This window comes from Eucyclogobius newberryi, unplaced genomic scaffold (assembly GCF_026437365.1).
Source record: "Eucyclogobius newberryi isolate DKJ021-1_F unplaced genomic scaffold, fEucNew1.0.hap1 SCAF_15, whole genome shotgun sequence".
Classification (NCBI taxonomy): domain Eukaryota; kingdom Metazoa; phylum Chordata; class Actinopteri; order Gobiiformes; family Gobiidae; genus Eucyclogobius; species Eucyclogobius newberryi.
Genome location: NW_027315779.1, coordinates 4,268,018 through 4,295,419, shown reverse-complemented (window position 1 = coordinate 4,295,419; position 27,402 = coordinate 4,268,018). Strand labels below are relative to the sequence as shown.

Genomic DNA, 27,402 nt, shown 5'->3' with positions numbered 1-27,402 from the left:
GCAATTTTCTTACTCGAATAATATATTTTTGAGTGAAGGGAAATAAAAAACATATTGAAACTCGTCAGAAACCTTACTTTTTTTTTTTTAAATTAGACCAAATAACTAAATAAATCTAAACTACTACAATACAATACTACGGATTCAAGTCATTTTAACTCATGCAGATATTCCGTTTTCGCAGTGTGGCTCAAGATAAAAGCAGGTGCCGTATTGTTGTTTTTGATCAGCAGCTCTCTCCCAGAATCCTTTGCAGATCTTCAGGCAGAACCCTCCCCTCTTCGCCTCGACTGACGTTCTTCACCATCCTTCACAACGAGACAAATGACACGAGCGCTCAAAAACAACTGCGGCTGCCATCTACGCAGTATTTATTTATGAATTATGAGAGCGTAAACCAGCCTCACCACATCCCGGACACCTCCTCGTGCAGCAGCTCTATGACGTCGCCGCAGTTAAAAATGATGTCATCGGTGCTCGCCATGCTGCTCTCCACCATGACCCTGTAGCGGCCGGCCACCTAAACGGCAACGGGAAACAATGTGCATAAGCAGAGATATTGAAATGAACCAAAAGACTAACACTGCCTCTCCATCACTTCTCAAGCTTTTCTTACAATACAAATATGTGCTCACCCATCCAGGGCACAGTACTTTCTCATAATCTCTCATACACTCATCACTTTTCTTGCTTACTTCCAGTGTCCTTTACTGTCTCTTCTGGTTGAACAAAATGCTGATAAATCTTACGAGATGTGCCGAGTCGTCCTCATCAGAGTCAGATATTGCAGAGAGGTCCGTAGCTCCCCAGTCTTCGAGGCCTTCGCAAATGGCTGCAGAATGTGCGACAGGCCAACCTATGACAGAGAAACAGCAAGGTCAGTTTCGACTCAGTCCACAGTTCCCGTGGAGGAGCTCTGGGTAGAGTCGCTGTTCCTCCACATCAAGAGGAGGCTTAGGCATCAGGAGAGAAGTATTCTGTTCAGGAAGACACGCTAGACCTGAGTATCTCTGCTTAGACTGTGGCACACCAAAAGGCTGTTGGATAGTGTTAAATCCTGGGTGTATCACTGATTAAGGAAAAATTATTTTATCTCAAAATTCATGTTTGAAGTCAAGCTGACAACAATCGCTCATTATTCGCCCACAAAGCTGACGGCTGCCACTTCAGTCCCTGCTACTGGTACTGCCAGTGTGTCTTGGGCAAAACACATCACTCATCTCGCCTCCAGTGTGTCCTGGTGTTTGAATGAGCTTGAATAGAGGTAGAAAAGTACATTAAAAAACTATAGTTTTTTAACTATGTTACGACTGTGTCTATTGACGACAATAACATAGTCCGTAATACTCCAGTGACATTCTCTTTGCAGCTCATTACAGGAAGAACATTCAAATCAGCCAGTTCATTTTGTGCTAAAAATGTAATTGCATTGGACTGTGGGGTACGGCTTTCCGAGGTACAAAGTACAAACCTCCATAAGGCCATTATGTGACTTGTAGCTCCTTCACTAAAGTACTGTGATAATAAGAGACTGTAACAGCACTTGTAAAAAAACTAATTAGAAGGTTTAGGCAGTGTCAACTGGATCAAATAAAAGTAAAACGAAACAGATTGCATACGAAATATTAAAAGTTTGTATTCATTTTTGTGTGTGTAAATTGTCAATTAACACTATAATTTATTGTAATAATTCACAATAACAAATCATTGACAAATGGCTTGAAATACAGGAGAAAACTACTTTTTTCTTACAGTTTGCACCCGATGAAGGCCAGGCTGGGCCGAAATGCTGCGTATTTTAAGTCAACAGCCATTATGTAATAAAGGCTTTTTAATTTACATTTCACTGAAGGCCGTGGATTTTTGCTTGTAGGAATAGTTAACATTTTTACTACTCTTTTTTTTATTTTTTATCCAAATAGCTGTCTTTTCTTGTAAATAAGCTGTATTTTCTCCAATTGTTTTTGATCATCTTTTTCAAATCTATATCCTGGATGCATATTGTATGTACCGACACAGCACTACTTACTCTTTTCGTCATACAGGTAGCAGGGTTAATTTTGTTGCCAATTTTTTGTCATTGAAACTGACAATATTTTTTTGTCAACTACGTAATACAAACTAAATAAAAAACGGAAGGGATTCAAACATTCATTAAAATAGCCCAAATAGGGAGCTCATCTTTACTCACTGCGTCTGGGCGACTGCACCACGGGGTCGGTGAGGGCGGGGCTTGTGTGTTGTGACTCCTCCCCCCGGAGCAGTTGGGCGTGGCCTGAGCTGTGAGGGACATGGAGACACGCTGAGCAGCCTCCTCCCGACGGTCCGACCCACGACACACAAACCTCTGACACACTTCACCCAAAACAAGACATCACCCGACAAACACGACAAGACAAAAGAAAAGAACACAAGAACAAGGTCCAACGAGTCACAAAACAAGAAGGCATTCAAGAAACCAACAGGAGTCACATATATCTCAGCCGCTGATCCGGAAAGATGGATCAGAGAGGCTGTAATATATGGGGGAATCATACCAAAGAAATAGACCTGTAACACGACGTATTTAAACTTAAAGGTGCAGCGTGCAGGACGGTTAAGAGTGGATTCTGTTCAAAGTTCACGTTTTAAACATTTGAGAAAAGCCTGAATATCAACTGATAAACCATATTCCAACAACCCCATGCATTTCCAAACATTTGCAGTGGTCTACATCTTGATTACATCTTGTTTAATTGTATCTGGAAGTTCACGTTTGGATCCAAGGAAACCACTATCGCTCAATATTCTCCATCAAACGCTGGCACTGGCACTTCAATACAAATGGTCAATCTGATCACAGCTGGAAAAGCCCAACCTCAACTATGTTTTTTGCATATTAGGAAAATAGGGATGCTATGTGCCTTAAATAATATTGCCGTCTTTGCAAGTTTGGTCTGATTTCTGATAAATCTGCCGCCCAATCAAGCGGTGAAATTTAAGATTGCACTTCAACATAATTCACTTTAAAAACAACATAAAAGGTTTCATAATGATGTGTAATAATTGTGTTTGAATAGTTTTTAGACTACAATTTATTCATGCTTGCAGATTGAGCACACTGCGACTTTAACATGCAGTGATTTAGCTGTAAAGAGTACACAGCTTGAGTCTTTGTACTGGCCCGTCTTAGGTAATACCTTTATGTGCAGAAACCAACAGGCTAGTTTATAATGCTAGTTTATTAAAGGATCCTTATCTTAGTTTACCTTATCTTTAGGTCAGCCTTTTCCAACGTAAGTATTTATCTTTTAGCTTGTTTTAAGACAAATAGTGGACAAAACTTGACCATGGGGGACACCACAGTCTCCTCAATTATGTGTCAATATAACATTTTTGTAACATTCATGCATTTTGTTAGTCTTTGCTATTATTTTTTATCTAATTTTGTGTGTGTGTGTGCAAGCGCGTTGACAAGCAGACACACCAAAAGTACTTTAGTGTCCTTCCTGTTTGTGAAAGACACGAGACAGACACCAGATGATGTCCTCGGTCAAACAAACACTTGTCATTTACACTATTTCCATGTTTCAAAAAGACTCTACAATAACACCCATGTCCAACCATAAAAGAGCTCATTATCCTCCCCATGTATGTGTCATGAGTGCCCTGCGACGGTCATTTGTTTCCATGACCACAAAAGAGCAAGATGAAAGGAAAAGGCAGAAAACCCTGCGGTGTTTCTATTAAAAGGCAAAAATATTGAGTCAAGTGGACTTCATGTAGAGGACTAGACCTAAACTCACAGACTGACTGACTCACAGAAGTGTTATTTGTGGAGGTCTGACAGGCTTTTTTTCATTTGCACTTGTTGTTTCTACATTTTTAAAGAGTTTACACATGAATCATGTAGTTTTTTTGATTATAAGTGACACTTTTAAATAATTCAATTGATAAGACAGGGCAGGGATTTTAGAATGAAAGAAGGACGGGACAGCACTCCTTCCCCCTGTCCCCCGTTCTCCATCCCCCTGTCCCCCGTTCTCCATCCCCCTGTCCCCCGTTCTTCATCCCCCTGTCCCTCGTTCTCCATCCCCCTGTCCCCCGTTCTCCATTCCCCTGTCCCTCGTTCTCCATCCCCCTGTCCCCCGTTCTCCATCCCCCTGTCCCCCGTTCTTCATCCCCCTGTCCCTCGTTCTCCATCCCCCTGTCCCCCGTTCTCCATCCCCCTGTCCCCCTTTCTTCATCCCCCTGTCCCTCGTTCTCCATCCCCCTGTCCCCCGTTCTCCATCCCCCTGTCCCTCGTTCTCCATCCCCCTGTCCCCCGTTCTCCATCCCCCTGTCCCTCGTTCTCCATCCCCCTGTCCCTCGTTCTCCATCCCCCTATCCCCCGTTCTCCTTCCCCCTGTCCCTCGTTCTCCATCCCCCTGTCCCCCGTTCTCCTTCCCCCTGTCCCTCGTTCTCCATCCCCCTATCCCCCGTTCTCCTTCCCCCTGTCCCTCGTTCTCCATCCCCCTGTCCCCCGTTCTTCATCCCCCTGTCCCTCGTTCTCCATCCCCCTGTCCCCCGTTCTCCTTCCCCCTGTCCCTCGTTCTCCATCCCCCTGTCCCCCGTTCTCCTTCCCCCTGTCCCTCGTTCTCCATCCCCCTATCCCCCGTTCTCCTTCCCCCTGTCCCTCGTTCTCCATCCCCCTGTCCCCCGTTCTTCATCCCCCTGTCCCTCGTTCTCCATCCCCCTGTCCCCCGTTCTCCATCCCCCTGTCCCTCGTTCTCCATCCCCCTGTCCCCCGTTCTCCTTCCCCCTGTCCCTCGTTCTCCATCCCCCTGTCCTCCGTTCTCCATCCCACTGTCCCCTATTCTCCTTCCCCCTGTCCCCCGTTCCCCATCCCCCTGTCCCCCGTTCTCCATCCCCCTGTCCCCCGTTCTCCATCCCACTGTCCCCCGGCCCCCATCCCCTGTCCCCCGGCCCCCATCCCCCTGTCCCCCGTTCTCCTTCCCCCTGTCCCCCGTTCTCCATCCCCCTGTCCCCTGTTCTCCATCCCACTGTCCCCCGTTCTCCATCCCCTGTCCCCCGGCCCCCCATCCCCCTGTCCCCCGTTCTCCTTCCCACTGTCCCCCGTTCTTCATCCCCCTGTCCCTCGTTCTCCATCCCCCTGTCCCCCGTTCTCCATCCCCCTGTCCCCCGGCCCCCATCCCCCTGTCCCCCGTTCTCCTTCCCACTGTCCCCCGTTCTCCATCCCACTGTCCCCCGTTCTCCATCCCACTGTCCCCCATTCTCCATCCCACTGTCCCTCGTTCTCCATCCCCCTGTCCCTCGTTCTCCATCCCCCTGTCCCCCGTTCTCCATCCCACTGTCCCCCGTTCTCCATCCCCCGCTCTGCAATATTTTAACAAAAAAAAAAAGCACAATTTCAATAAACACAATTTAATTAGATAGCAAATGTTCAATTCATTCGCATGGTTGTGTGGATTGTCAGGAGCTTCTTTCCTTTAGTATGACACACCATGACATCGGGCACAAACACATAAGGTCACACAGGGGTCATGCAGGACGACTTACCTTTCCAAGAGAGGAGCGTCCGAGAGAGAGGACTCGTCTGCAAAACAAGCCATTACGTGTTTAATGGAACGTTTCGCATTATCAGTGAAGAGTTTTTACTTCCTGTAATATGAAATACATTTAAAAGTTTAAAAAAAAACACTCCAACAAAGGATAGCCTGAGTATTAAAAAGAGGAAGTTAGTAGGACTGCCTCTTTTTAATAATTTATATTAAATTATTTTTGGGGGATTTTTAAGGATTTCTATGGACTACAGCAGTAAAAAGAAGGCATGGAATGATTTTAATCTTTTTACAAACACAATCTACAATTACCTTTTTTCCTAGTCAGTGCACTTTGGGGTAAATATATAGCTGGATTATCAATATAATTTTACGCTCTTTTGTCAATTCCGCGCTCCTTTTAGTTGAGTCATCGATTCACAAGTCTTTGGTCGACCAAGACTTTACTCGATTACAGCCTCAGCATCATGTGACATTATCATATAAACACATACAATCAAATACAACTGTTCAAAGAGAGGTTTTCTGTGTAGTATCAGCAAAGATTAGCGGGGAAAAGGGCGATGGGTAAAAACAATCAAACTAATTAACAAGATCTCTGACGCTGACCTTGGAGTTGTTTCTGGTTTGTGAGGATTTTGCGGATCTCTGTGAGCCAGGCAATTTTCACCTCCATAGACGGGGCCTGCAGCAGAGGGCGGATCAGGGCGGGAATGAAGAGGCAGGGAAAGCACAGGAAATTGGTCGATGCGGGGGTTAATCTTTCACCTGGATGATATAGACCACTTCTCGACCGCTGTACCAGATTTCAAACTTCTTCATATCACCTTTCACGTTTTCTGTGATGCCGACTGCACTCATCTGGGAAAAGATTTAAAAAACGTGAGAATAAACTAGTTAAAGACAAATCAACAAAATTGTAAACGCAAATTGCATATGCTAGTTCTACAAAAATATTGGTTACTTGTTTGACTAAGTATTTTGTGTTAAAATACAGATAAGATAAGACATTTTAAGGAATTATAAAACTTCTTATTCAAATTAATATTTAAACAGTATTCATCTTAACTTTCTTTTTAATATGAAATGATTCCAAGTGTCCCAGGACTGTTTCTTGGTAAAACCTAAAATAAAATTGGACAAGGTATGATGATATTTTTTAAAGGTTGTTCTCGAAGTACTTTCACTTGCTCATGAATTTTAAAAAGCTACAATAAATTAGTATAAAAGTAGAATATGATAAATGCTTCTCAGTGGAACAACTTAAACCATAAAACACACAATAAAAAATCACAGGAAACTGTGTTGACTAGTGCTGTGCAGTTCATCAAATTCTAATCAGATTCAGCCTTTTCTAATTGTCGATGATAAACTTGTTATTATTAATTCATTTTTTTCTCTTTCAGTAGAAGCATGTGGTTTGGAGTTAAGACTTTGGAAGAAAACTTTTCATGATTTATTTGTTTTAAACCGCAATTATTAAAAGTCTGTAGTGTTTATGATCAGAGAGGTCATGTTTGTATTTGTTTTTAATACGGCAAAATCAAATTGAGTCATTTTGATTGATAAATAAGACAAAATAAATAAGTGTTAAAACCTTCCTTGTGTTCAATCATTTTTCCCCTGTGATCCGGGCAGACAAAATGGTACTATTTGTAATCCTCTTGTCTCCCTTCCCACAACACAAACGACATTTCCAGTGTGACGACATTAATCTCCTACATTCTAGCCGCTGTGTGCTCGTACTCTGAGGCAGGACTTGAAGCTGTAGAACGGCGTGCGGTCGGGCGCGTCCTCGTCGCGGCGCTTGCAGAAGAGCAGGGCGTGGTCGTACAGAAACAGGTGGCGCTGCATGGGCTTGAAGCGGGCCATCTCCTTCATCCTGACGGCGGCGCGTTTGTGACTGATCCACACGCTGAAGCCGCCCTGCATCACCACGCGGCCCAGCTGAGACAGGTCGCCCTGGAAACGCACAACCAGAAAGTGAGTGGTGAACGGTTCTGTAGAGAAGACTGAGTTAAACATCAACACTACATTTGACTAGTTAATGCTGCGGCACCACCAGTGGCGGCTCGCCCATAGGGGGCGCTGGGGCGCCGCCCCACCTGACCTGACTGACTGTTTTTATTGTATTTTATTTTATAAATAATTTCTCATTTTGAAAAAATAACCTGTGTTAATTAGATGCTATTGATGATTTTGCTTAATGGGTTTAGAATTCTCCAGAATTATATTTACATTCACTTTCAAGTTCCACGTTTAAAACGTGAACGTTTATCATGTTTGGTGTAGTAGCCAATAGGCTGTCTTGGCGGGGCGCTTGTTCGATCAGCCCCACTGCTGCTGTATTTAAGCCAATGGCTCTCCTGCTGTTAGGCAAAAAAGAATACACATCCGCCAATCATCGTCGAGGAATTTTATGGGTTTGGGGCGCTGAAGCTTAGCGCCCCAAAGTACCAAGATGCACCACGGCAGCTGCTTGTTTTCGTTAAGTGTGTAAAATGGCGACGTCGGATGAATTTGCCCCAAATTCAGTCAAGTCATTACATCTGCATCTCTTTGAAAGAAGAACTTTTGAGGAAAAGCTCATAGTGAAACAACTCGGACCTGACACGCCAGAGGTGAACTTAACCCAACAGACAAGCGAAAAGGGGAAAACATACATCAGAACCTTCTCCAGAGATTGGTTCGATCGAAAGCCATGGCTAATGCTAAATGCTAATGTGGCGCCGATTTATACTACACGCTGCCATTGTTTATATTTTAGTACTACCTACTTTCTTCTTCAGTGTCATGAAAGATACTTGAGCGTTAACATTTGAAAGAAAACTGAGATCTGAACTGATAAACTAACACAAGAATTACATTTGTTTCCAGAAATGTCTATTGAGATTTAAACTATTGGGTTATCAGGTTGTTTTTTTTACATAATAAGACTAAATTGCAACTATTTTTTGATTTGATTGTGATCGTGCAGCCTGCACTTTCACAATATATAATGTGATTTGAAATGACAACATTGATACTGATCAGGTTACCATACATTAATAGTACATTGAGGCATAATTTGTTTGTGCAAAGGTCCAGCTGCTGTCTTCCACACAGAGCACATACAATCACTACACAAGACAACTGACTCTTGATAAAGCCCCAGTTGGAAACAGTAAAGAATAATCTGAGAAGATCTGTCATTATGGATGGGATTAAATACAGAAAACACAGTGGATGTGCCAGGACCTGAATAAGAGGATCACGGAGTTCTTTACATTCAGATTAATCTACATCTGAATATTGTATGGCACACGGGCAGAAGATGATGAATGTGTCACCGACACCTGAAACTGCTGAACTGTCCTTGAGAAGCGCATTCGTTGACATTCATATTAAGGGCTTCAAAATGGCCTCCTCCAGCCATAACCATCACTCCACTTATTGTACGTGACATATGGAGCTGTTCATTTGGCTTTTGTCATCCTGCTCACTGCACAATGGTAACAACACAATAAAGACAGTACCTGCAAAAGTACTAATAGTGTTTTTTACAATAGAACTGATGCATCAAAACACCAAATCAATCCATTTCTGTCTCTACCTCTAGTTGTCAGGCAACTTACACATTCTCACTACTCACAAACACTCTCATTATTCCTTGTAATTCCTTTATAATATGTTTTAAAAAGGTGCTTAAAGTGATTACTAAGACAGATAATTGGTTCTTGAACAGGAAGTGTCCTACTAACAAACATGTAACAGAAAAAGAATAGTATCTCTTTAGCTCAATTCAGGATGAGGATTGAACTGCCGATTCAAGACAAAACTAGAAACTAGAAATAGACTAGAAACACAGACAACGCTCATGATTATTCCCTTTTACTGAGGTTCATCGGTAAAACGAATCCAGTGTGAATGAGGCTCGAGATTTCAGATGTAAAAGCTGCATATCTCGCCATCATTAATTGCTCTGGTCTGGTAAGGAAGGTGATTAGCATGATCCTTTAAACTGAATTACAGTCACAGTTCCATTGTCCAAAAATGATTTGCTATTAACAGTTCCAGTGGGGTTTTACTGGGAAACAGGAACATTAAAGCCATTAGTAATTTGATGGTATGTAATCTCTGATCAGAAAAGGCCATTCAGCAGTTCAGCAGCTTGAGTTCATGACACTCACAATTTATATGATCATTTCAGATGGAGGGAAGGGTTTATGTATTTCATTGTTTTTTAAATTAATAATGCAACAGAAAATCCACATATGTTGAATATTTTCCCCCCTGATAATTATTGGAGTCACAACGTTGCCGTATTAAATGTGAGCCTTAAAAGGACATATACAGTATTATGTACAGCGCTGGCGCTGGTACAGCTGGCAGCCCGGTGTAAACGCTCTCTCTTCTTTCTCACACTTATTGTGCTTTATCTCCTATATTTTGTAAATATAGTTAGTAATTTTTTTCTATTTTACTGTGCGATAGGGACACGCGCTGGAATAGTTTTTTAATTCAACAGTTTTTTACTTTTTTCGGCTGGATTTGAGCGTTTTTCGTTGCGTTCGTTGTGTTGTTGTGACGTGAGCTAGCTCCGAGTGAGCCCACCAGCCCCTCCCCGCGCCCTCCGGCCGCGCTAAAGTACGGCGTGTCGTCGGTACACGTTTATATACACGTTTATATGAAAGAGGAACTTCACGAATGATCGGGACACGCACTGGAATCGCTTTAAATTAACTTGTTTTGACTTTATTCGGCTGGATTGAGTGTTTTCGTCGTGTCGTTGCGATGTGTCTTGGCTCTGAGTCCCCCGGCTCCGGCCCCGCCCCCCGGCTCCGGCCCCGCCCCCCGGCCGGCGCCGTACCGTGTTTACACAAAGGAGGAACTCATGAAACTGCGGAGAACAGTCGTCTTACCCGGAGATCGTCACGTTATCCCGGCGGACATCCTAAGGAAAACGCAACGAAGCAGACGGGCTGGACGTAAACTCCGAGAGAAGAGAGGGACAAACAGGAAGTCGGTTCCCGCCGTAGTCATGGGTAACGTGAGGTCCCTTCAAAATAAAATGACGGAAATAGCGAGCCTCATGCGGTCCCAGAGGACTTATAGGGACAGCAGCGTCTTGATTTTCACAGAGACCTGGTTAACAGCAGAAATGCCAGACTCTATTGTAGGTTTGGACAATTTTCATCTGCTGCGGGCGGACAGAACGAGAGAATCCGGGAAGAAAAGAGGTGGAGGTCTGGCGGTGTATGTGAACACGAGCTGGTCCAAACCCGAACACTGCACAGTGAGGGAGCAGCTATGTAACAAGGATATTGAACTATTGGCTATTGGCATGAGGCCATATTATCTGCCCGGGAGTTCTCACATGTGATTTTGATCGCAGTCTATGTGGCCCCGTCTGCCAGTGCTGAAGATGCTTGTCAAGCACTGCTCTCCTGCACTTGTAGGCTGCAAACACAGCATCCACAGGCTCTCTTCCTCATCTCTGGTGACTTTAACCACGCTTCTCCCTCTTCTGTTCTACCAACATACACCCAGTATGTTACCTGCCCCACCAGAGAGAATAGAACATTGGACTTGTTTTTTGCCAACACCAAGGAGGCTTATTCTTCCCCCCTCCCTCCCCTGGGCAGCTCGGACCACAACCTTGTACATCTGAGGCCTGTGTATGAACCCATCGTGCGCAGGCAGCCTGTGGTGTCCCGTGAGGTGAGGATGTGGTCTGCTGAGAGCGAGGAGGCTCTGAGGGACTGCTTCAGCACCACTGTCTGGACTGAGCTTTATGACCCACATGGGGAGGACATCAACACCATCACAGAGTGCATCACGGACTACATCAACTTCTGTTTTGAGAACATTGTTCCCTCCCGGACGGTGCGGTGTTTTCCAAACAACAAGCCATGGATTAACCGTGAACTGAAGGCTCTGCTGAAGGAGAAAAAGAGAGCCTTTAGGTCAGGGAACAAGGAGGAGCTGAGGACTGTGCAGAAGGAGCTGAGGAGGAAGATCAGGCAGGCTGAGGCCGGCTACAAGAGGAGGATGGAGGAGCAGCTGCAGCAAAAGAACATTCAGGGAGTGTGGAGGAGCCTGAAAACCATCTCGGGCTTCAAAATCCCCCCTGCCCAGACAGAGGGGGATCTACAGTGGGTGAATGATTTAAATGATCACTTCTTGAGGTTTGATCGGTCACCCGCCCCTCCCCCTGCACAGCTGCATGCTCCCTCTTCCACAGCTGGACAATGCCCTGCATCTGTTCCTCTTCGCTTATCTGCCCCGGACCATCAGCTCCCCACTTCGCCTGGACTCACCCATCCCCCCAGCACACGGTCCCCCTGCCAACCACTGACTGTCACAGCAGCACAGGTGAGGAGTGAGCTGAAGAGGATTAAAGTGAGGAAGGCAGCAGGACCTGATGGCATCAGCCCCAGGCTCCTTAAGTCCTGTGCAGATGAACTGTGTGGAGTTATAGAGCATGTCTTCAACATGAGCCTGAAACTGAGGGTGGTACCACAGGTCTGGAAGACCTCCTGTCTGGTACCTGTGCCTAAGACACCGCGCCCCAAAGACCTCAACAGCTTCAGGCCAGTGGCTCTCACGTCCCATCTGATGAAGACACTGGAGCGGCTAGTCCTGGACCACCTCCGCTCCACCGTGAGCTCAGCCATGGACCCGCTGCAGTTTGCATATCGGTCTGGCATCGGAGTGGAGGACGCCGTCATCTCCCTGCTGCACCGCTCTCTCTCTCACCTGGAAAAGCCTGGCAGCTCTGTGAGGATTCTGTTCTTCGATCTTTCCAGCGCCTTCAACACCATCCAGCCGCTGCTCCTGAGGGACAAGCTGGAGACGGCTGGTGTGGAGTATGACCTGGCAGAGTGGATCCTGGACTACCTCACAGACCGACCCCAGTTTGTGAGAGCCCGGAACTGTGTGTCTGACACTCGGACCTGCAGTGTGGGGGCGCCCCAGGGCACTGTCCTCGCGCCCTTTCTCTTCACCCTTTACACTGCAGACTTCAGACATGACACGGACAGCTGTGTCCTGCAGAAGTTCTCTGACGACTCTGCCATCATCGGACTCATCACGGACGATGATGACGCGGAGTACAGAGGACTGGCGCAGGACTTTGTGGACTGGTGTCAGCGGAACCACCTCCTCATCAACGCGGGGAAGACCAAGGAGATGGTGGTGGATTTCCACAGATGCCACCCCACTGCCCCCTCACCAGTGAACATCCAGGGACGGGACATTGAGAGAGTGGACTCATACAAGTACCTGGGTGTTCATCTGAACCACAAACTGGACTGGACTCATAACACAGACGCACTGTACAGGAAGAGCCAGAGTCGGCTCTACCTCCTGAGGAGACTCAGGTCTTTTGGAGTGACAGGGCCACTCCTGAAGACCTTCTACGACTCTGTGGTGGCATCGGCCCTCCTGTATGGTGTGGCCTGCTGGAGCAGCAGCATCACAGAGAGGGAAAGGAAGAGGCTGGACAGAGTCATCAAGAAGTCCAGCTCCGTCCTGGGCTGTGCTCTGGACTCGGTGCAGGAGGTGGGGGACAGGAGGGTCCTGGCTAGATTCACATCTATGCTGGACCATGAGTGTCACCCCCTGCAGGACACTCTCTCCGCTCTGGAGAGCAGCTTCAGCGAGAGACTGATCCACCCTCGATGTGTGAAGGAAAGGTTCCGTAGGTCTTTCCTTCCTGCTGCTGTCAGACTTTATAACAAAAACTGTTAATACTGAACACTCGCAATACTGACCTAACCTAATACTGATGTGCAATTCTGTCATATGTGCAATTGCTGTTGGAATTCATGTGCAATTCATGTGCAATTGCGGTGAAATTCATGTGCAATCTATGTGCTGTCGTGACACATATTCATGTGCAATTACTGTCGGGATCACATGCAATGGTATTTATTTATTTATTTATTTATTTATTTGTCTATGGGAGTTTTTATTTATTTATAGGAGATCTTCTACTGAAAGAGTTTTTCAGACTTCCTATAAGTGATCTGTTCTTCTGTATCTACCTCTGTATCTACCTGCGTTGCACCAATGAAATTTCCCCATGTGGGACAATAAAGGAATATCTTATCTTATCTTATGTTCAAATAACATAAGCACACACTACTTTTATCAGTCAGTTGATGTTAGCATGTCATCTACTGGCAGCAAAGGATATTACCATGGGGAAATAAACAAAAACTAGCTTGTCCCGACATGCTAATACAAGCACACAGCTGGTTGTCCGAGGGAGTCGGATCTCGCCTTCATTGAGATTCTTCTCGAGGTTTCTACTTTATCCCAAAGAGGTTTTGTAGTTTTTCCTTGCCGAGAAGGAGGGTCTAAGGACAGAGGACTTTGCAACATTTTTCTAAGTACAGGGTATGCAGGGACATTGCAAATTTTTTTATGAACATTGTTTAATCTGTTTTCATTGCCTCCCTTCTATGCAACTGCTGTTGTGATTTCGAGCTACAAAAATAAATTGAATTGAATTGTAATGTAATGTAAACTTAAACACAGCACAGCAGACCTCCATATTTTTGGATTCGGGTGTTTTCTGTGGCCAGAAGTTGACAACCTTGTAAACTGGATTAATTAAAGTGAATGACTCTAAATGCAATTCTAATAGAGCTCAAATAGGAGCTCTGGTGGGCTTTCTTAAAGACACCGAGATGATATTATATTATGGTTAAAGAGTGAGCTCTGACTCATACTCCAGAACAGTAGGTGGCGGTAATGCTCCTGTAAAAATGGTTGCCAACTGCCATTGAAAAAAGGAAGATGAAGAAGCTAAACACAACTCCTGTTATTATTTGATGAGGGAACAATGTTATGACATGGTTAAAAGCTTCTCCACCTTAAAGGCCCTCAATGTGGGTGAAGTGTCTTGCCTAAGGACACAACGACGTTCCCTCTAGCGCCCCACTGTGGCACCTGGTGTTCCAGCGGTCTCCCATCCAAGTACTAACCAGGCCCTGTCCGCCTTAGATTCCAAGAGCTGACAGGACCGAGCTGACAGGACCGAGCTGACAGGATCGAGCTGACAGGATCGAGCTGACAGGATCGAGCTGACAGGATCGAGCATTGGCAAGCAGGTAATATCAAATGTGTACTAGTCTTTTGTTTCATGTTGATAAGCCTAGAAATTACATTTATTTAACCATGAACCAGGTAAAAGGGTGGTTAGTACCTGGTATCCAGTGATGGCGATCTGATGCATGGAGTCGTTGACAGACTTGAGCAGCACCAACATTGAGTGTAGCGCCTCCTGCAGTTCACAGCGGTACTGTTCCTCTGTGCAGTGCTTCAGCAGCTCCTGGAAAGCATCACGGACACACAGAGATAGGCCACTTCAGAAAATACATTTGATTTTGTGTGTAAATGCATTTAGGTCATAAATCAGTGACTGGGGAACAAGCCTAAGGATGTCTGCAGGTTGAAATGATTAGATCTGATGTAAAGTCATTAGCTTTGCCAGACAGGGCAACGATAAGGAACAAAAATAATAATTTATCAAGTGTGCATCTGGATGACTATCTTCATCCCAGATCAAAACGTGAACTTGTATATCTGGAAAGTTGGTAAAATATCAAAACAAACTAGTATGAACAAAGTAAAATGCTGACTCAATGCAAACAGAAAACCACCTAAACCTGGCTATAAAGCCATACATCTCCGTCAGAACCACTGTAACAGCGTAATTCTGCTGCGTCATGGTTTAAAGTTAAGCTCTGCGTATTTGGACTCCGAGCACAACAATAGCTATCATTTATTTAAAATGTCTTACTTTCTGCACTGTTATTGTTTTGCCCATTTTAAACTTGAATAAGAAATATGTCATTTCTTCTACATGTTTTTTTCTTTAATACAAGCAATCATTACAGTGTATAAAAAGATTCAGTTGTCGTCATCTGGACACAGCTTTTGAAAAACAAGACTTTGAAAAACAAAACGTTTCGACTTTCATCAAGAGTCATTCTAAATCTGAGAACTCTATTCATATGTGTCCTACTCTGAGATCTGAGTAAGGCCTGAACACCAAGCGGAATTTGTCCTGTTTATCGATTTGTTTGTAGTTTATTTTCCCCTGAAAGAAATCTTCTTTGTTACCCTAACAACCCTGTAATGGGCCATTGAGATCCTATTGTCAACTGGCTGCAGCTCCCTCATCACCAATCAGTACCTGATTAGCATCAGAATGGCCAGGGCTGGTAAACTGAGCCTTAATGCTTCATTCCTGTTTAAAGAGGATTCTCTTTTCTAACAAAGATTGCCTCCTTAACTCCTCTTTTCATCTTCTTCTTCTTCACCTCACTGTCCTCAAAAGACTTGTCCAGATGATATAACTGAGATAACTGAATCTTTTTCTAGAGTGGAACACGGCTGGCGAATGAGGGAACAAACAGATTTAACAAATCTGTGTATTTCATAATGAAGTATTATCATAATAAAGTATTTAATCAACTAGTATGAAATACACTTTGATTCCATTATTGTAATCTAGACACAAACTAGATTAGTCATGTATTGATAGGTGGTTTGAAATCAAGTTATTGATATTTTGACGCTTGTAGTGAGGTATCGGTCAGTATCAATCCCCTTGTTAAATTAAATATGGTCTCTTTCGATCTACTGCCAGTTATATTTGTGTGTTGTTGTTTTTTTAAAGTTTTATACTAATTTATGCTCAACTATTTTTACTTGGGGTTTACTTATTCAATAATACTTTCCCTCGAATAACTGGGCATGAAAACTAAAAAGGCTGGTATAAGCTAATTGTGCTAATTAAGAGGGACATTTGCCACATTAGTTTTGCTGATCTGGCTCGATCTGACCAAACAGTCATTTCCCTTTAGGTTTGTTGATTGAAGCAGCTGAATGAACTAGTCGACATTACATTAATGCAAAGTCAAATCAAGTATTGTGCAGCATTTTGCCTAAGCACGTTTGTCTTGGGACCTTGAGCAGCAGTTGGAACTTGGTGAGTCGTTGGATCGGTTTCAGAAGATACGAGTCCAGGCCAAGTTTGTGGTCCAGCTTCTTCTGGCACTCCTGAGAAGACAAAACATATAAAGAGTTTAAAGCATTTAAAACGTAAGCCTTAGTCCAGTTGTGAATGAGTTTGTGGATACCTGGAAGAATGGCAGATCGGCGTACTGTCTCCATAGTAACTCGGAGCGGGGCTTGTTTTGGCAGTAGCGCTCGTACACCTGAAAGTTCTCCTTCTGCTCAAAGATGGATAGACTCATTAAGAGGAGTGCACTGCACAGCAAATGTACTGAATGTAAACAGTTCTGTACACACTAATGTACACAGATATAGCCAGCATCTTTCTTTCACAGACAATGACACAGATGCAGGTTGATGTTTGCTCTCACCCTCTGGAGGAAGCAGCTCCCGACTCGCTCCGGCGTCTCCAGGCAGCTCTGTAAGTCCTGCAGGAACATCCTACACAAGGACCAACGCTTTTAACAGTTGACGTACCTTGTATTTGTTTCAGTTTCAAACGTACCATTTCACAAAACAAAATGCTGACAGCACAATTCGATATCCCAAAGGAACAGCAGTATATTGTATGTTAACGTACTACTTTTATGGTGAGTCACGTGTTGGATATCGTATTGTAAGGCAAAGTGTGATTCAAAACATAATAAAAGACCAAATAGTATGAGAGAAATGAGTGACAGGGAGGTTTCTGTGGCTTGGCTCAGCATGTCATCTTTATGTGTGTGTGACTGTTCATCAGCTCAACAAGAGATTAAGCACCAGATCTGTCAAGTTAGGATGAGTGAAAAGATACTTGTCTATTTAAGGTTAAGACACACTTTAATGTCCCCACAAGTCATATTTGAAACTGCGGAATTTGATTGTGTTTGTTTGTTTGTGTGTGTGTGTGTGTGTGTGTGTGCGCGTGTCTCGTGCCTGCTGTGGAACTGGTAAATCTCTGGCATGTTCCCAAACAGGACGTCCTTCTGGCAGCGCAGCTCTGAGGGGAGTAGATTACACACTGACGGTTCCTCCATTTCCGCCCTGTATCCCTACACACACACACACACACACACACAAAATCTGAGTATATACATTTGGCTCCAGATAAATGATTCCGTTCAGTGTCGTTATAGCAATGGGAATGAATCAAAGTTTACATGTTAAAGAGAAAGTATGAAGCCTGTTTTGTACTAAGAGTAAATTGCCAAGTTGTTGTCAGTAAAAAAAGCAATACTTGTTTAAACTTATATGTCAGCTTTGTTTTTAAGGCTCAATTATTATATTTTACACAGAGAACCCATGGAATAGTGTTCTGTGGCCCTCTGCTGGTGACAATGTGGACTGCAACATGTTGATATTGCAAATTAGCAGCACCTCTATTTAAGATTGAATTGTAGGATTCATTAATTACGTTCATAGGCAAACAGATGCTTGGGGGCAGCAGAAGGTCTTTTGCCGCTTAGCTATTAATCACAGAGAAATACTGTTTTTGAACTCACGAGGAGAACAGAGAGCAGCTCGTCCACATAGACCCGCTCTGTGGCGATCAGCTCTTTCATGATGTGGCTGAAAAACAAGGATAAAAATGTAATCATGAATCATTTACCTTTTTTCCAATGACATCACAACATTGTTTGGTCCTGTGGTGTTTAAAATCAGGGCATGTCTAACCCGTTTTAGAAGTCGACTAGTCAGCGATTATTTTGTGTTTGATTTTTTAAATACATTTTTACCCAAATAAAGTTTGAAACATGGTGACTGAAGATGGAGAATATACTGGAATAAAGTGTATTATTGATGAAAATCAGAATTTTTTATTGACATAATAATAATTGATCATTGTGCATTTTACACTTATTATTATTTTGTTATGCTCAATAATCCATACAGAAATACAGAAATACAGGCTACTTCTGTTTAAGATGACTCACTATCATTCTGCAATACAAAAACAACCAATTATGCTTTTAAATACATAGTAAGATAATATTTCAACCTGACAAAGCGGAGCATAGGGGTCAGGGGTCAAAGGTTAGTGACAGGTGACAGTACCGTGTGACCTGCTCGGGGTTGTCCTCTGCCTCAGAGTCCGTCTCCGACACCGATCCGTACAAACAGCTGCGGTTACCCTGGTAATCGTGCATCACCTCGATCTACAGAACAAAAGATGAGCCAATATCTTCACATCTGTCATGGCATGTTATTACAAGGTAATTATGGTGTATATACCTCATTAAAATACATCTACGGTGTTGTTAAGCGTTATTCAATCATTTATGCCAGTGTTTTCAAACTGTGAAATGGCGCCCTCTGCAGTTAAGATAAGAACCTGTATTCGAGTACAGTTTGAGTATTTGTTTTAATTAATCTGTTTGGGTTAATCATTTTTAGAACATGCTAATCCATGGTTTAGTCTCATTTTAGACCTGGTTTAGTCTCTCTTTAAAGTCTGGGCTTGGATCTGGTAATACTCACAAAGCCAAATATAATCTTAGGCAGTAGTTGGTGTGAAAATGAACCACTAATTGAAGCAATGAATCATAATAAGAATGGCAAAACAACAAAAAACAACGACCTCAATGCCAAATATTCTTATCATCATGTTAGAACTTCACCGTATTTGCTAAATGTGTCTGAGTTATTGTAAAAAGCACGTCTTGAACACACTTTTGGTTGGCTGTTGTTCTTCTTTAAGGCTCTCTTTCCAGGAAGTAGGTCAAAGGAAAACTTTGAATTGAGGACATTGAAGTCTACACCTGCACAAACACAAACGCAGGTGTACTCGAAACACAAAGGACCAGAAGAGTTTTGGATGGTGCAGCTCAAAGTGTGGCTCGTACCATGTTTTGGGGAGAAGAGGGGAGACTTGCCGCGCTGGGACGTCTGGTCTGGCTCAGGACGCGGAGCCACTAATTGAATGGGTCGAACTTGAATATCGGCCAGTTTTCTCAGACACTGCTCCCTGTTTCTGATCATGGACCTCATCGCGTTCAGCTTGTCTGTCACCATGGTGATCTGGGTCTGAAACAAGAGCAATATGTTAGAGAAGAAACAATATTAGGCAAGTTTATTTGTCGAGCACAATTCATACACAAGGCAATTCAAAGTGCTTCACACAACAGGAAGAAAAATACTTTAAAATCACCGTAACAATAATGGCACAGTAAATAAAAGATACATGATGTATTTTTGGGCTCAGTATTTATCATCTGTATTTTTTTTTAACTAACGGGGTACTTTTTCTTAATTTGTGTAACATTTGTACTACAGAAGGAAAAATAATTATATGATATGAGAATTACAGTGACTCTTAATTGATAGTATTGATTTTCTAGTGTGTTTCTTTGAGACTTTTTTTCTTTAGTGTAATGCAGAAGGGTTTTATATTATTTTAATTGATGAATTAATTAACCTTTCATTTACCAGGTAAGTGAGATTGAGACCTCTTTTTCAAGGGTGACCATATTTCTGAAGAAATATGTTGCAGTTCATTTTTTAAATTATTATTATGACAGATCTAGTGGTAATAAAAACAAGAGGAACTACATAGACCATGACCTTTGCTCCATCTAATTGCACTGCCATATTGCTTTAATAAAGGTATGAGGATAACGACACAAAAAGACCTATCCAGACTTATTTTAAAGAATAAGAAAAAAAAATTGTAGCACAAAAATAAGATTGATTATATCAAAATATTTATATATACATTTTATATAATTAAATGCACCCACAATTTTAGTGGGTGCAATTGTCAAATCTCAAAGGCTGCATTTATTTAGATAATAGTCCTCTGCAAAGGACAAAATCTTGTTGTGTCCAATAGTTTAGACCTCTAAAAACTTATTCTGAAATATGATAATATAAGTAATATAAGATTATCAGTTTATATTCCTGTCTTCTCTCAAGGGTTAAAGCTCCTGGAGTTGTTTAAAACGAGCACTTCTACTATAGTGAGCAGAATCCTACTGTGCAATAATTGTCATAAATAGCTTCTACTCTTAAGCACATTGCTTTACTTGATTTAATTGCTCAACATAAGCTTGCCTTGCCTAAAGCCCCAAAATGCCACACCTTGAGATTTGATTATCATAACAAATATGGTATGAATAGAAATAGAAAGCAGATGATGTAGTTAGAATGTCCTCATCTTCACCTGCAGCTGTGGAGTGAGGATGGCTTCAAACTCTAGGCTCAGTGTGGTGTGGCTGTTTTTGATGGCGGATGGCGCCCTCTCCTGGTGACAGCTCAAACTGTGCAGTGCCTCTTGAGCTCCTTCCCGAGTCTGAAACTTGTCAACCATCTGACTGGCCAGAAGATATGCTCCTTCATCACACCATTTCAGAGCCTGTAAGACACAAAGAACAGATTCAAATGACAAAGGACTACGATACAATAATCAAACCAGGAGGTACTGCACGGAGGTAGAAATAAAACAAAAAGAGTTAAAAAGTGCTGAAATGTTTTAATGCCTTTATATTTATCCACATACCATCCCAATTACAAAAAGTAAATAATAAAAATAAATATTGTAGACTAGATTGTAGATGAATGTAGTAGAAATGTAGTAGAATAATATAAAATGTACATACAAATGTGCTCACCCTGTTAGCATAAGTTACTTCTTTATCTGTCTATACCAGTGGTTCTCACTTTTTCTAGCAACCCATTTTTTCTAATTGATAACTTCTCGTAACCCAACCCGAGCTTAGGGGCTCGAGCTTCAGGATTCTGTGGCAGTATCTTTGCTGTTCCTGCACTGCAATTATCTGGACTGAGATGTCTGACGTTTTTTTCCAGTTTCCTGACCACACCACAGGCAAGTTGGGTGAAATGTGCCCAAGGACTGCTCAGTAAACCCCCGGCCAGCCAAAGTGAACGTTCCTTAGAGTGAACCACAGTCACTCCCACCAAGTTAAAATGTGGATAAGGTATTTAAACGTTAAAGACAGAGACATTGTTGTGTGATACTTGGTCCCGACAGCGTTACCTCCTCGAGTCTGAAGAGCAGGTCACGGGCTCGGGTCAGACAGGCCAGTTTGGAGCGGAGCGCGGTGGACAGGACGTCGCAGTGGTGTCGCAGCTCGTTACAGCGCTGGACGATCAGAGCCAGGGCGTAGTGATGGTTCGCCGCCAACTGGTGCCCGTGTAAAATGAGAAACTGCGCCCGCGACATCTCCTCCTGATCGATAACACACACACCAGTGAACTCTAATACTCCCGATGCCATGTGAGATTCCAAATGATTACTGTGAGAAACCTATAGTACGTATATGGATGATGCATTTTTTGTTTTGTTCTGTTTTTTATTTAATGAAGGAAAACCAAATAGATATTTAAATGATTAAAACACAAACATGTATGACCTTTTGTTTAGTTATTGCAATCGAGAATGAACCAACATGAGAACAACTAAAACATTGACTTTATTAAATGTAGAGTGCATAATAACATGAGAGCCAAACCTCAGCTTGTGTGTTGAGTATATCCAGATCTTTCAGAAGCTGCTCCGTTAGAATCACAGTCGTCCCAACGCAGTCGATGGCTTTTTCCTGAGCAGAGAGTCTCTCCAAAGACTCCTCCATCTACAAACGCACAGAAATCATAACTTAGTGCAATATTAAACAGATAAATGTTCTGTGTATAGATGCGATCTGACCTGTTGAAAGCTGGTCTCGTAGTGCAGCAGCTGAAGAAACTGCTGCAGTTTGAGGTGGTGTTTTTCAAAGAAGCCGTCGAAGGCCTCCTCCATGTCTCTCAGCTGAGCCAGCAGCCTGCAACGTACAAAAGGTTCAACAAATGTCTATTGTATGTCATGTGAACGTTGACAAATACACAAATATAACGGCACCTTTGTACAGTCTCCATGTCCGACAGCATTTCACTTTGGTTTTCGGAACTCTTCTTTGAGGCTTTCACAGTTTCCAGATTTGAAAAAAGCAGACGGCCCTCTTTCAGCACGCGTCTTATGTCATCCTGAAATTACCCCAACAAAAGCACAAAATGATGAACTTTAAGTAGCAAGAGATGGGCCAAAGAATGGGGAGGGGCGTACATTTTGTCTAAGGTTATTTGCAACCCAAGTGGACACCAACAACCAATCCCAGCCAAAGGTACCAATTTAAATATATAATAAAGCTTAAGAATGAGAGATGGTGACTATCCAACATCAACATCACCACCACAGTTTGTAGAGAGGAAAGCGGTGGACCTTCATCTGCCTGTATCGGTGCGTGTGAGAGCTCAGCAGGAAGTCGATGGCTCCTGGTTCATCGGGGAGTTCGGTCTCCGACAGCTCCGACCCGAAGCGCTGCAGAAGCTGAGCGATCTCCTTCACCGTCACGGCAAACGTCTCTATCGCCTGATGACAACATGCAGACGCAAAACACGGAGAAACGTGTAGTAAATGTATAACGGCAGCGTCTCGAAGGAGTTTCAGGACCAGAGAGTCCAGCCCAGGCCAAAATAAAGAATACAGCTGGTAGTATAAGCTCATTAGAATGCTGATAGATGGATAGATAGATAGATAGATAGATAGATAGATAGATAGATAGATGGATAGATAGATGGATAGATAGATGGATAGATGGATTGATGGATAGATGGATGGATAGATGGATAGATGGATAGATGGATAGATGGATAGATGGATAGATAGATAGATAGATGGATAGATGGATAGATGGATAGATAGATGGATAGATGATCCAGTCAGAGAGCACTCACAGATCTGAGGACGATCCAGTCGCTCTGACAATACTGCACTTTCCCCGTGAACTCTGACGTCAGGTGGTTTTCATCGATGTAACGCAACAAGTCCCCGACCGAACGCAGCATCACCACCTGAAAGAAACAGAATAATAGCTCATTATGGGTCATTAATCAGAATTTCAAAAGGCAACTTTTCAGACTGAAAGAATGAACTTTAATTATGTGGAAAAATGTTAGGTTTGAAGCAGAGCAGCTAATTAAATGTTGTCTGGTGAAAAGACTAAAATGTTTGAACCACTAATGAGTTAAACAGACTTCCACAATGAAACACTGAACAGATGCTGTAAAATCACACTAAGGGCCACATTTTGACCCCAGAGCTGGAGGTAGCGTTTTCCAGGGGGCGGTTCCAGGGCGCTATTTTGCTGCATTGCCGACCTTAACGCTGGCGTGAAGAGGCTGGACTTGGGCGCTGGAGGCTGGAGTGGGATGATGCCAGTCCATATATGGTGATAGTGTTTGAACCAATGACTGATAACTGTGGCATTCAAAAGCACCACCTGTGGGAGATGTTTGCGTTTTTCAATTTGTTCCCAAAAGTGAAAAAAATAAAATAATAATAATGATAATAATAATAAATACAATAAAATAAAACATTGAAATACAGCCCTGGCGTAGTTTCTTTATTTAAGTCACTTTTATTTGTTTTGCGCAACAGAGAGCTTTAAACCAGGTCCAAAACCTGGAGGCGCCACAGCATACGCAGCACATTTCTGCTTATAAACTCGACGTGTGATCCATAAGCGAGGGCAGGCAGCAGCAGAGCCACGGGAGGAGATGATCCTGAGGTGCACACCCCCAGACCGCTGCGATGACCCGCATTAGTCCCGGTGCCAGGCCCCTGAGCCTCCAGTGATGGTTGTCACCCAGCGCGGAGAGTTTACAGGCAAAGCACAAGTGGGGATAGTAACACGACTTCAGTGCACTAGTTTTTAAGTTTATTAGTTACGATTCTGGACATTCACAGAACGCCAGACCACGCCCTCAATTCCTTCATTCACCTCATATTTTGACATGATCACATCTCTTGTTTAGAATTCCATGCCCTGCACTGTCAGGAAATGAGCTCTTCTCAACTTAACCCTAAGACCGGGGACAGAAGTCTGTACTACATTTAAGAGACTATATTGAGTTACTTAAAGTGCTACTGTAGTTTCTCACCGGCATCTTGAGCAGGAAGTCGTCCTGGCTGAAGCGAAAGCCGAGGTCGGTGCTGGAGGACGGACTCGGGGCCGAGCTGAACAGAGTCGATGGACGCAGCACCAAAACCAGATGCAGGTTCCCCGGGAAAGACGTCTGCAAAAGAGAAACAAACGTAAGTACATTGTGAAAATGCTCTAGGAGTTTAAACCTGGAGTAAATCAACCAATCTAGCAAAAAAAAAAAAAAAAGAGTTTTATACAAGTTCAGTTAGTTAGTTAGTCATTACTGTGCTATAATAAATAAGCTTAGTTAGAAACACTAAGATAAACACAACAATCTTGAAACATTTTGGTCACAAGACATAAAATAAAGTAATTAAATATCAAGACGATTTAGTTTGTTGTAATATTTTGTCTTGACTGATATCTTTCAGTACAATGTGCTCCTCTGCAGTGTAGCAAGGATAAGTACAAATGATCTGTGTCACGAGTCAGATAGACAGTGGTTCAGTGTCATTCACACAAACAGCCGGATGTGTCCAGTTTGTGCAGAGATCACCTCAGCCTCAGCGTCACTCACTGTCTCTCTGCATCCTCTTTAGCATCTTCAACACCTCAGTGAATCCCACACACTCGAGCTGACTCTGCTCTTCTCCACTCTTCATCATTGACGGTGCACTTTACATCCACCCACAAACAAACAAACACCACACTCGCACAAACTCTTTAATGAGCCCAAGATCAATATGAAAAATAAGGTTTGAAAAGGCACTGGGGAATTTGAAATATTGCTGCTCATGAGGTTAAGGTATGAATTAGCTAGTATGGGCTAAAAGTATCACTATTTTTAATGGACACAGACTAATACATAAATAAATAATAAAGTTCTAATGTAAAAAACACACACACAAGATTTTCCATTGTATTTCTCGTTGAAGTCTGAACTCCAACGACATCCTCTTAAGGTTAATTAGGTCTTGAGTTTATTTAAATATCATTAATTGTCCCGGCCTTTTGGTAGCACGCGCCACAAATGTGTCTTCATGTCTTAAAAACCAACAGTTCTACACAGCGATAAAGCACAATGACAAATCTGATGTTCTTTCTTGTTTCAGAAATGAAAAAGATCAGCGTGGAAACAAATACTATTTTTTGCCATAAAAATCACCTGTAATTTGAAAAATGCAAGCTAGATACGTTTAATGCCATACTGTGGGATATTCCTGGTGAAGCATTAACACCATGGAGACAGAAGAGGTACATGGTGCACTTTTAAGGTGACTTGCACTGTGTAATAACATATTACTAACAATTTCTTAAACTTTTTTGGAGGAGGAACTTTTTGTGAAATGTCAGGACGGAGCAGCTTTTGGATACTGTTGCCATAGCCACATTGTCTCCTGTTGTGATTGGATGATGAGGAGAGTATCATCTGACAAATATGCCCTCCTCACCCTGTGACACAGTAACTTACAGATGAAACAAGGTCAGAGCCAGTCTAGGACACAGACGAGCCTCACACGTCCGCCCAGAAATCCTCCCATGCCAAAATGTAAACGATAACCGTAATTCAAACTGTTTTGGTGGGTCCTAAATAATGAATGTCTTCCATTTTAACCTTGACATCACTTTTTTTCCTCCCAATAGCCTCCATCCAGTATTTTATATTAAGCCACAATACTTGGCTCTGGACAATCAGCTCTTATATCAACAAAGCCACGAGAAACTTCAGAGACTTGTGATATTTGAAGCTTCTTCCAATTACTTACATAAAACTGCATCACTTTTTACTCATTGCAGCACAGTGGACTGCAGTGCTGAGCAGAAAGATGCACCTGCAGTTTGTCCAACACAAACACATGGAAACACGTTTGCCATGTTCTCTGTATCCCTCCCTGTATCACTCTGTCGCAGCGCGCATTACTTCTTAAAAGCCTCTAGTGTGTCTGCTGCAGCCCCCGCCTGCATCCTCCACGCCTTGTGCCGGAGAGGCGCTTACCGCGGCCCGGCGAAGGCGTGGGAAGCCCCACGGGTTGGACTCGGCCATGGCTCCGCCGGGCAGATGGAGGCAGATGCGTCCTCAGCAGCCGGAGTCACAAAGTCCGCAGCGGGACGTGCTGCTGTCGGTAACACGCGGAGCTCCAGCCGCTGCAGCAGAGGCGGCAGAAGGTGCACGGTGTTCCCTCCTACACTGCAGTGTCCGGGCGGGCCGAGAGGGGAGCCGTACCGTACCGTGCCGTCCCACTGCCAGCTCCTCTCGGTGCAATGTGCGGAGGAGCAGGGCCAGAGCAGGACGCGCTGAGGTTCACCTGACGTCAAACTCACCGCTGCACCACGGGATGAACTCATGAGTCTGTTCATCTGTGGGCATTTGTAGTAACCTCACAGCCATTACACTGCATTAGACTAACACTGCCTCCTAAAACATTAACATTTATGGCAGCAAAATAAAATATAAAAATAGAGTTACTTTGCTTTACTTTTTCTGGACACAAGATGGCGCCAGAGGCCCAACTGTTATTACTACTTTATAGTTTCCCTCTATGGATATGGATGGAGTGCATATGCTTCCAAAAACGATTTCACTATTAAGTAATCATTGAAGGCTCTATTCATAAAACACACAAAATACAAACATAAAAGCCTTCATGACAGGCAGCCCACAAGTTTGAAGTCAAGACCAGTCAGTGGCAATGTCTGCGCGTGTTGTATGTTTTACAGTGAAACGTGTTGAGGATTAAGGTATAATTGTGTAATTGCAAACTGAAGTCTTGTAGCACAAACATCTCTATAAGGCGAATGTTTGTCCTGGAGCGTTCATTAAATAATTGTAACGCTGGTCTAAAGGGCATGGCTTCAGTTCACTTTACTTGACTCTGACCTTTGGCTTGTAGGGCATCCAGCTGACATAAGTCACTGTGGGCTGGTGGGACACAGTGAATATGGGTTATCAAATA

General features: G+C 43.2%; 1 protein-coding gene across 1 annotated transcript; it reads right to left on the bottom strand.

Annotated features, from left to right (window-relative positions):
• Positions 1–109: 109 nt before the first annotated feature.
• On the bottom strand, positions 110–26,787 carry mcf2b (MCF.2 cell line derived transforming sequence b). The gene is made up of 26 exons (XM_072445740.1): positions 26,445–26,787; positions 24,465–24,599; positions 23,259–23,375; positions 22,744–22,893; positions 22,384–22,508; positions 22,192–22,306; positions 21,998–22,117; positions 21,523–21,714; positions 20,689–20,880; positions 19,373–19,553; positions 19,200–19,288; positions 18,585–18,685; positions 18,032–18,098; positions 17,466–17,581; positions 16,922–16,991; positions 16,676–16,768; positions 16,503–16,595; positions 14,734–14,859; positions 7,287–7,502; positions 6,309–6,401; positions 6,150–6,225; positions 5,539–5,575; positions 2,192–2,355; positions 750–856; positions 408–520; positions 110–308 (listed from the first exon to the last, which is right to left on the bottom strand). The coding sequence occupies exons 1-26, from the start codon at positions 26,490–26,492 to the stop codon at positions 227–229; spliced, it is 3,018 nt and encodes a 1,005-aa protein (XP_072301841.1). The 5' UTR covers positions 26,493–26,787; the 3' UTR covers positions 110–226.
• Positions 26,788–27,402: the final 615 nt, after the last annotated feature.